This window comes from Gracilinanus agilis, unplaced genomic scaffold (assembly GCF_016433145.1).
Source record: "Gracilinanus agilis isolate LMUSP501 unplaced genomic scaffold, AgileGrace unplaced_scaffold13468, whole genome shotgun sequence".
Classification (NCBI taxonomy): domain Eukaryota; kingdom Metazoa; phylum Chordata; class Mammalia; order Didelphimorphia; family Didelphidae; genus Gracilinanus; species Gracilinanus agilis.
Window position 1 is genome coordinate 1 of NW_025344107.1, and position 10,433 is coordinate 10,433.

Consider the following 10,433-nt stretch of genomic DNA (forward strand, 5'->3'; position numbering starts at 1 on the left):
TAGTGTCTACCCCGGAGTCATACCAGGGCGCTCGGAGCCCACAGGCTGAGGGGCTCTGTGGCTGCCGGGGACGGGGAACAGTGAGGACCAAGCCAAAGGCTTGCAGGGGGACAAGTTGGGGAGGCGTACCAGGAGCCCTACTCGGTTTGGCGGTGGGGCACGTGTGTATGGGGGGGGCGGAATGTGACTGACAGAGAGGGCCCGACTATACTGTCCCACCACCTGTTACATTCAGTCTCCAAGAGAGCTGGAGTGATCTGGAAAGGGGGTGAGGGAGGATTCCTGGAAGCAGTTGGAGTAAGGCACTGGGAGGAGGGCCCGTGAGCAGCTCTGTGCATGCATGTGCATGCCGGGGGGAGTGGGCGGGCACCAAGCGGGGCTCCGCCCTCTCCCCTCTCTTCAGGGGGCCATGAGTCCAGGGATGGCCTACCCAGGTGGCCAACCAGGATGGAAGACAGGAGAAAGAGGAAGCCGGTAGGCTCACTGGGTGCCCACGGTCCTCTGGGGGATGCAGCCTTCGAGCTCCAAGGCCTCGGGCCAGCCCTCATACTTGTTGGTGCTCTTGCTGTTCTTCACATGCTGTGGGGAGGCCACGAGGAAAAGGAATGAAGGGCAGGAGGGGGCACCAGGCTGGCCTGTCGCCGAGGGCCATCGAGACACTGCTATTTCCATTCGCTAGTTGGCAAGGGGCCCCGGGGCAGCTTCCCTTCCCTTCCCTTTGGCCTGTTTCCTAAGGGAGCTGGAGGTGGGGGAGGAGAGGGAACCGGTCCCCTTGGGCCCTGCCCCTGCCTCCAGAGGGTGAACCAAGGGCAGGACCGCTCCCCACCAGGGGGGAGGCCCCCACAGACCTGCTCAAAGGGGCTCTTGTCCTGAACTCCTTTGGCCCCAACAAAGACCCAGCTGTCCCGGAAGGCCAGTTCCTTAGCGTTCGAGCTGCCTAGCTCACTGAAGATTTTCCTGGTCTCCTCATTCATCCTGGAACGGAGGGAGAAAGAGACCGGGGTCAGGGTGGGGAACCGGCTCAGAGAGGCGGCCTGGAGGGCTCCGACCACTGCAAGCTTCTTACTTGGTGGCTGGGTCATCATAGGAAGCCACAAAGACCAGCGTCCCCTCGTGGAGTGGCCGGATGAACTTCAGCAAATCATTAACATCTAAGGAGAGAGGAGAGAGAGCAGAGACACCGGCAGCCAGATGTCGGAGCACCAGCGCCCCCGGGGAGCTGCCTTCTATCAGGCAGGTGAAGGAAGTGGCGTTCCGAGGGCGGGAGCAGGGGGCAAAGGCCCCCCGACCCTTCTCGGGCCTGCCCACGTCCACAGCAGGACACCCGGGAACACACAGGGATGTCTCCAGGCACGTACGTATGCTGCTCTCCCAGCGACAGAGACGCCGACGAAGCGACAAGGGTGTCTGTTCAGTGAACCACTGTGATGGCGCCTTTGGCAGTGGCGAGAGATCTAAGTGAGCCGATAGGGCAAAGGGCGCCCGTCCAAAAGAACACCCAGTCCTCAGCGGGGCGGCTCCAAGATCTCGATAAAGCGAGCGCAGAGCAAGTGGAGACTCCCTGACGCTCCCGGGAACACAGGGACCCCCCACGTCCCTTCTCCGGGCCCAAGTGGGGGGCATTTAGGCCAGAATCTCGCCTACACAGGAAGGCCCCAGGCACTGGGCAGCTTTGCTTACCTGCTTTTCTGGGTCAAGGTACAAGAGAGGATTCAGTTACAAAGAGGGGGAGAGACGACTTTTCTAGGATGGCTGTGAGGGAAGAGCCAAGAGGCCCAGACAGATACATTTTCAAGAAGTGGCCCCTGTGCTGTCCACGGGGTCCAGAGGGAACGCCAAAGACGGCGCGGCGATCGAGAGCTAGGGGTTGCCTTCACTTACCTCCGGCCCACATGTCAAAGGATCTGGCCTCGAGGAGCTCCCCGTTCACTCCTGCAACGGGAAGCCGGCAGGGTTAGCTTCCAGGACACGGCCGAGGGTGATCTGGCTTCCCCCACCGTGAAGTAGCCTCTGGCCGAAGGGCTCGAGAGACTGCAAGCCAAAATGGCGTCCAGCCAGCCAGAACACCGAGAGCCGGTGAGCCTTCAGAAGCCAGGGCCTGGGTTCGGGAGCAGAAACTTGGGAGAAACAATCTTTACTGTGGACCCTGGACCCCCGGGCCTGTCAGACAAAGGCAGTGCTCAGAGCTCTCTTGGAAAGCCACAGCCAATAATAATGTTAAGGGAAAGCTGAGAGCTGATCAGCTGATCCCTCGCGCCACACTGGAAGATGCTTTGGCAGGAGTGGAGTTCGTCCAGAATGGTTTTTTTATTTTTTCTAAACCCTTAACTTCTGTGTATACTTATAGGTGGAAGAGTGGTCAGGGTGGGCCGTGGGGGTCAAGTGACTTGGCCAGGGTCACCCAGCTGGGAAGTGTCTGAGGCCAGATTGGAACCCAGGACCTCCCGTCTCTAGGCCTGGCTCTCCATCCACTGAGCTACCCGGCTGCCCCTGTCCAGAACAGTTTTACAGCACGATCCAGGGCCAGCCTTTGGAGAAGATTCTAGAAACCTCTCCCCTATCCTAAAGGCCTCCCCTTCCAACGCTGGCACCCGGAGAATTCAATAAAACTCCATTTGGGTGGAACGCTGAGCCAGGGCCCAGAGGCACGTCCCTCTCCTCCCCAGTGGAGCTGTAAAAGTAAGGCACTTCCTTGGTTTTGCACCGAGTAGAGCGGGAACATTTTGGTCTTTCTTTGTACCTCTAGCTTGGCCTGGTGGCCGGCACACAGTAGGGGCTTAATAAATGCTAAGCGACTGAGCTATGCCAGTGGCAGAGAAGGAAAACGTGCCCTGGATTTCTTCATGGGACCCAAGAACCAACAAGAAGGCTGTTCTTCTGTGGTGTCGGGAAGGGAGGGAGGCAGGAAAGTCCGGAGGGCCTTCGCCCATCCATCCATCCACCTCTTGGTGGAGGAGGACTGAAGTGTTAGGCTTCCGTCAGCTGCCACTCCCCCAGCGACTCTGCCCCGGTTCTCTCACTCTGGGACTCACTGGGTAGGGTGAGCCCCGGCCCTTGGTCTGATCTGGGCAGGGCTCACGTAGTGCTTTACGCTGGGACTGGCAGGCTTCAGAAGCTGCACTTCCCGCCTCCAGTCGCGTTTTTAGGAGTCACTGAGGGCTGCGGGGCAGCAAGGCGGCCCCTTCGTGAGAAGGGAGAAAGGAGAGGGACCCAGAGCCTTGCGGAGGTGCAAATGGAGAGGAAGCGGAGAACTTCCGGCCTCCTGGCTTCTAAAAGACGACTGTGCCCAAAGGGGGAGGACCGGCCCATACAGATCCCGGGGGAGGCGGGCCCTGTCTCTTCTGGATTTTACACAAAGCCTGTCCGCCACGCAGAAGGGTCAGATGGGAGAGCACGAGAGCAAAACCCCCAGCTGTGCTCGCGTCAGAGGCAAAGGCCCAGATGAACCTGGAGCCAGCACTGGGGGGCAGAGAGGGCCCACACTGGATGTGGGAGGCAAACTCCGAGGGGCTTTCTCCCTTCCAAGGACTCCTTCCTCACTGTCTCTTTCCGGGCCCACATAGGATCTGTTCCTCGAGCCCACCAAATGCAGACGGCCACACCGGGGCACGGCTGAACGAAGCGGGGTTCATGCTCTAAGGACTGAGGAGCAGGAGGACTTCAGAAGGGGCTGGGAAGACCTCATGAACTGATGCGGAGTGAAAGGAGCAGAACCGGGAGAACCTTGTGCCCAGCGAGAGCAATACTGTGGAATGATTATTGGCAAATCGATGATCCAGGGCACTTCTGAGGGACTCTTACTGTCGGGGCGGGAATGCGGATCAAAGCATGTGATTCTGGGGCTCCGGTTTTCTCCAAGCGTTCCCTTACGAAAACGGACAAGAACGATCTCGCGTGATACTACACGTATGGCCCAGATCGAAGCGCTTACCGTCTCCTGACAATCTGGAGTCATATGACTTGGGAAACCTTACGTGGAGGTCGGTTATGACTGGTAAGGGGGGAAGCCAAAGAATCCAGACCGCCAGGGACTCACCATTCACCAAGGCAATGTTCAGCCCACGTCCAACGTTGTCCTTTACGCTGCTCATCAGCCTGGGGAACAGAACAGTCAGCCCTGGGATGGGGGGACGGGGGAAGAGAAGGAGAACCTAGTCCTCCCTCCGCCCCGTGGCTCTTCCCACCCAGCAGCCCAGCGATTCGTTCCCGCCTTGGCTTTCTCACATCTTATCCTCTAGGCAGATCTTGGGTCCGATGACGTTGGCAGCCCCACTGACCACACGGAAGGCCAAGTGCTGTTCAGGACATGGCTGGGGCAGGCCACACTTGTATTTCCTGGCCCGGGGCTCTGGGCGGAGACAGTGGTGAAGTGTGGTCAACCACAGGGCTCAGGGACAAGAAGCAGAGATGCCCACTCAGCTGCCCCAGCCTCAGCCGCCTCGACGGGGCCAGGGCCCACGGCAGGTGCTGGCGGCACCAGGGATAGGAAAGCAGAGGGGTCTGGGAGGAGAGAGTGCCAGCAAAAAAGAGAGCCCCCCCCCGCCCCCAAACACAGGAAGGACTTGGAGTGGGGGAGGCAGCAAGCGGGCCAGGAGCCTGGAGGAGTGAAAGAAAGGTAGAAAAGGGAACAGTAAGGAAAGGGAAGGGGCTGGGCAGGGCACTGATGAGAGCAGAGGGCTGCTGACTGGTCCCAGTAAAGTCCTCAGGCCCCGGGAAGCTGGCCCGCTACTTCTGAGGGGTGGCCACGGCTGGATGAAGGCGCCTCCCGCCCCCCTGCCTCTCAAACCCCAGCCTTGCTTGGGTCCGCCGGAGGAGGCGGAAACTCTCTGCGCCCCACCAAACTCATGCAGACACACTCACTGTCGTGCCCGGCAGGGCGGCTGGCCTCAGGACTGGGCTGGACAGACCACAGGGAGAAGGCCCTTTCTGCTACTGACAGGAGAAGAGAAATGGGGAGGGGGGAGGTAGGGAGAGCAACAGAGAGGACAGGAGGGGAGAGTGTGAAACGGTTGGGGTCACCCCAAAGGCAAGTGATGACAGGCAGCGGAAAAGCAGACGACAGGCAGGAGGGGCCACAGGGCACAGGCAGGGAAGGACGGGCGGGGAGGCCACGACGACGCACATCCATTTTCCCCGAATCCCAGGGCAGAGACGGACGGGGGGGAAGAAGAGGCATGTGAAAGCTGGGCAAACTGCTCCCAGGAGCCTCTTGGCTCTGCCCTTGATGCCCCTGGGTCCCTTCCCCCGTAGAGAAATCGAGGCACAAGAAAAGAGAGAATGGTGGCGTCTTAGATAAGAGCACCCACCAAACATCAACTCGGGGAGCCCCCGGTGCATTTCCGGCGTATCCGATGTGGGCAAATGGCCCAGCCTTAACTCTCCTCATGCTTAAGGGAGAAACTGAGACCAGGTTCTCCCCTCCCTTTCCGGCCACTCGTTAATGAAGTGGATCCTCCTCCTGGCCCATTAGCTAGGCAGCCCTCTTTGCCGGGGGCAGAGGGGGACCCTTCCGGTACATATGAGAGAAGCTTGTGTGGGGACTCAGAGCTGCCACCATCATGCATCACGTGAGGAGAACAGATGCAGGGAGCGGGGCCCATGCCTACCTGTGGTCACTGCATTCTCGGGATCTGTGGAAGGAAAGATAACAGCATGAGCACCCCAGACCCTACAGGAGCCCCTGTGGGGGTTAACTAGACCCAGGGAGGAGAAAAGATGCACCGAGTCACACATCTCCCCCCAGAGTCCTTGCTCCTACTCGAAGCACGGCCCCACACGGCCCGACTATTCGGTTTCAGGGCCCGTCCGACGCGGGGACCAGCCCGGTGACGTCAGTGATACGGGGAACCCCCTTTACCCGTGCCAGTGGACGCCTCTCCGCCCGGTCTTCGAGTTGTCCAGAGACAGAAGGTACAAACCAGAAAGGGAGGAAAAAGAGGAGGAGGGGCACCGCCATCTCCAGGGGCTGCACTGGCCTGGCTGATGGGGAGGAAACAGCCCAGGGGAGAGCAAGCAACAAGGAGGAGGAGGAGTGCTCACTGCTGAAGAGTTGCTGGATCCGAGAGAAGCTGCTCCCGTGGGAGCCCAGGAGGATGCTGCCCAAGATCCAGGTGAGGCCGGCCGTCAAGATCAGCACCACAATGCGCAGGGGACCTGGAGAGCCGCAGAGAGAGCTGCTCAGGGGGGGCAGGAGGAAGGAGGCTGAAGGGAGTCTGAGGTCCTGTGTACAGCCCACCCCAGACCCAAACTGGGACCAGCCGGAATGAGTGGACATCCAGGCTCGGCTGGAAGACTTCCAGGCGGCCACAAAGCATTAGCTTTCCCAGGTAGAGGAATCCTCTTTTGCCTCTCTGAAACTCCGCCCTTGGGAGCCAAAGAGCCCGAGGCGGATCTCTCGGCCACCTGGCAGCCCTGAAGATGCGGATCCCCCCTCCTTTCCTTTCCCAATTCCTCTGCGGCTATCTGGGCTGGGACAGCAGAAGCCTCCGTCCCCTTGTCGTTAAAAAACAACCACCAAAGTTTATTTATACTAGAGTGGAAGGAAAAACCTCAGAAGAAAAGGCGACCATTTCTGGGATTCGGCCACAGGACACGAGAGAAGAGACTGGCCTCGAGGAGGGGGAAAAGCTACAAGCTGGAGTAACTCCAGCCGCTTGGTGTCCTTTTGGCAGCGCTGGGTCCAGAACTAAACCCAAGACTCTAGACGGAGTCTGAGCACAGGGACTAACCCCCCCCCCTCCCTCTGGCCGCTGTCCATCTGCCACGGATCCCGGAGAGTCCACTGATTCCAGGGTGCCGTCACCCCACCCAATCCACACATCGAAACCCCTGCGCCTGCCTTGAGCCACCCAAACTGCTCTTTTGCCCACCTCCCACATTCTGTACAGGATTTCTGACTCGATGACTTGGCTTCGTCCTTGAGAGACGCCAATGATGCAAACGGAAAGCAAACGAGAGAAACTCGAAAGTGCTGCCTGGCACCTCTAAACGGCGAGCCGGGCCCCAAGGGCGTGGCTGAGTTGGGGCTTACAGGTGAGGAACACTGGCCTCGCCCTTCCCTTACGAGGTACATTTATTTGGAAACAGGGATTTGACTTGACTAGTACGGCTTTCCAGGCTGCCCGGTTCATGCCACCCGACAGCCATTCCTTTCACAAGCTCTAGAGGAGCACGCCAACCGCGACTCCGCGGAACCCTGTGGACCGTTACGGGATCGAGGTCTCTGCCTAAACCGGGCACGGAACATCAGTCACCGTCCTTTACTTCTATGAGTTTTGTTCCCAGGATCCATGCAGAGCCAAATACCCCGCTAGAACCCAGCTGGCTTTGGGGCAGCCCTGCTGGTGTGGCGAGCCTGTCTCGTGTTGCACTCTGCTGCGAGGGCCAACTGGTTCAGGTCTGACTAGGGAAATCCAACATCGATTTGCTCTCTCTCAGTGGATTGTACTCGGGGAGGAAACTCGGTTTTCCCATCGACATCCCAAGCGAGTAAATACAAGAGGCGAACGTGGGCAACTAGACTGTCTACTGCCCGAGGCGGGGGATGGACAGAGGTGGCAGAAATCAACTGTCAAAAATTGCTTCTATGTAGGACGGAGGGCAGTGCTCTGAGCCAAAGGAAATGACCCCGGCACCACCTGCCGCAAGGAAGCGTGTTATCTTCCGCCCCATTCCAGGCTCTCTATCTCCTGTTATCTCTAACGGGTAGCAGAGTTGGCAATTCCAGGAAAGACTGACTCTAGCCGTAGACAAGAGCAACCAACACTGTCACATGGGAAGGATTTTAGGGGCAGGCAGATAGAATCGGGTCTGGAGCTGGAGGTCCTGGGTTCAAATCTGGCCTCGGATACTTCCTAGCCGGGTGACCCCGGGCAAGTAAGGGAACTCCCATTGCCTAGCCTTTGCCATCGTTCTGTCTTAGAAATGAGATGGAAGTCGTTACCAGACTACATTGCAGATCGTTGACCAATCGTATTGCACTCCCCACTTTTCATTCTATGCTTTTAAAAAGGGGCTGCCTCGAGAGAGAGGAAGGAACCGGCAATGCAAAGATCTTCCATAAAATGCGGCAAAGAGGCTGCGGCGGCCTATACACGTCCCAAGAAATCTTCGCTGTGGCCAGGTGGGATCCAGGCCAGGAAGGCAAGGCTGCTTTAACACGCCTGACCCTGTCAACAAGGAGACCAACAGCAGGCACACGATTATCTCGACGGATGCAGGGACAGCCTTGGACGAAGACAACACCCGAAGGGCCTTTCCTCAAAAGAGTAAGAGTATAAATGGAAAGCCGAGGATCATCTGCCGTGGGGAGAAGTGGGAAGCCTTCCCGGTAGGGCCAGGAGATGCCTGTCTTCGCCCCGATTGCCTGATATTGTACCAGAAGGACTAGCTTTGGCAACTGAGAAGACAAAGGAGCGGAAGGAGTTAAAGTCGGCAACGAGGAAAGTAAACTGTCACTCTCTGCAGCCGAGCTGATGGTCTCCTTGGAGTATCCACCGAAGAGCTAGTGGAAACGCCAAATGACAAAGGGAGGCAAAGTGGCAGGACACAGAGTGAACCCCCACAACCTCGACAGAAAGCGAAGCCGCACCTAAAAGCACTCTCGGCAAGACGACACGGGGATTCTGGGAACACGACTACGAGATGCTTCTCACACAAGCGAAGTCAGGCGGAAAACCAGGAACTGCTCCTGGCTAGGCCAAAGCGATCTCCGGAAAACGACAATTCTACCCAAGCGAATTTCCTCGGTCGGCACCGTGCCAGTCAAACTGCCAGAAGTGTACGGCGTTACCAAGGTCATCCGGGAGAACAAAAGGTTAAGAGCATCGAGGGAATTAACGGAAAAAAGAAGGAAGGTGGCCCAGCAGCACCAGATCTTACTACAAAGCAATCAAAACAGAAGGGGGGATCAGTGGAATGGGTTAGGGGCAAAAGCCCGAAGAGCCCAGCTCTGGGGATAAGAAGTCACTATTTGATGAAAACTGCTGGGAAAACTGGAAAAGAATATGGCAGGAACTAGATAGAGACCAATAGCAAGAAAAGATCAAGATGGGCATACGGTGCAGACGTACAGGGTGATGCTCTGAGTGAAGCTGTTTGCCTGTCAGATCTGTGGAGAAGGGAAGAATTCAAGCCTAACCAAATTCTGGCTAAAGGAAACTAAAAAGCTCGTGTACAAACAAAGCCAATCCAATCGAGATTAGAAGGGAAACAACCTGGGGGAAAAGGTTTAGAACAAATTCCTCTGATAAAGGCCTCATTTCTCAAGAGAGAATGAAGCCAAATCTATAAGAATCCACGTTATTCCCCAGCTGACAAATGGTCAAGGGATATAAGCAGTTTTCAGATGAAGAAATCAAAGCCATCAATAAGCCCGTGAGAAGGTGTTCTAAATCCCTCTCGCTTAGAGAAATGCGCCTCACTCCTAGCAGATTGGCCAATAGGACAGTAAAGGAAAGTAATGAATGTTGGAGGGGACGTGGCAAAACTGGGACACTGGTGCATTGTTGGTGGAGTTGTGAAGTGATCCAACCATTCTGGAGGGCAATTTGGAACTCTGCCCAAGGATCATAAAGCCACGCACACCCTTTTATCCAGTAATACCACAACTAGGTTGGTCGTACAAACTCCGTCTAGCTGCTCTTTTTGTGGTGGAAACCGAAGGGATGTCCATCGGTTGGGGAAGTATTGTGGTAGAAGATGGTGATGGAATACTTTGTGCTGTAAGGAATGACGAGCAGGAGGACTTCAGAAAGAGCTGGGAAGCCCTCCGGGAACCGAAGCCTGGACAACTCTGAGGAACTTAGCACGAGGAATGCTCTCAATCCCCAGGGAAAGGCCGCCTGATTTTTCACTTCTGTTTATTTGGGCTCTTACTTCGGGGTCTTGATTGTTCTCTTACAAAAATGAGCAGCAGGCCAATCTGTTTTGCAGGCTAACACGGGGATAACCCAGCTCTGGGGGGGTGGAGAAGAAAGGCCCCGCCCCTTGGGGGGGGGTCACTGGTCTGAGGCTGCAATCTGATTGGTGCCAGTCCTCTCCCTCTCAGGGTACAGTCAATGTTCTGCCCTCCCCCCCCCCATAGCTCCCGCTTGGGGTTAGGGTGCCCGTAGTGCTGTGACCTTTCCACTGGCCAGAGGAGGTCCCAAGAGCCAAAGAAGGCTATGGAGACCAAGCGTGCCCCTTTTCAGTCCCATGTAAGGGTTTGCCTCCCTGGACCCAGGCGGTTCCTTTTTAGCGCGGGGCTGGGATTCTGACGGAGGCTCCAGCTCAGCTGGACGCCCCCAGGAGAAGGGGCTGGGCCCCACACCCGAGTCCCAGTCCAACGTCAGTGGCTTACTACCTTGGCCTCTGTTTGCCTCGAGCTTCTCATCTGTAAAATGGAGACAATAACAAGCCTTCCCTCCCGGGCCGGTCGGGATTTGGGGGTGGGG

General features: G+C 57.2%; 1 protein-coding gene across 5 annotated transcripts; it reads right to left on the reverse strand.

Moving 5' to 3' along the window:
- Positions 1 to 6: 6 nt before the first annotated feature.
- On the reverse strand, positions 7 to 6,293 carry FAM3A (FAM3 metabolism regulating signaling molecule A). 5 transcript variants are annotated; one of them, XM_044683130.1, is made up of 9 exons: positions 6,040 to 6,293; positions 5,607 to 5,630; positions 4,225 to 4,348; positions 4,033 to 4,095; positions 3,484 to 3,500; positions 1,882 to 1,932; positions 1,067 to 1,151; positions 849 to 975; positions 7 to 579 (listed from the first exon to the last, which is right to left on the reverse strand). In XM_044683130.1, exons 1-9 carry the CDS (start codon positions 6,272 to 6,274, stop codon positions 481 to 483), a joined length of 825 nt encoding a protein of 274 aa, XP_044539065.1. In that variant the 5' UTR covers positions 6,275 to 6,293; the 3' UTR covers positions 7 to 480. The 5 variants fall into 5 exon arrangements, with proteins under 5 accessions (XP_044539065.1, XP_044539062.1, XP_044539064.1 ...); XM_044683127.1 differs by lacking the exon at positions 3,484 to 3,500 and adding an exon at positions 4,861 to 4,932 and having other exon boundaries at positions 4,037 to 4,095; XM_044683129.1 differs by lacking the exon at positions 3,484 to 3,500 and having other exon boundaries at positions 4,037 to 4,095.
- Positions 6,294 to 10,433: the final 4,140 nt, after the last annotated feature.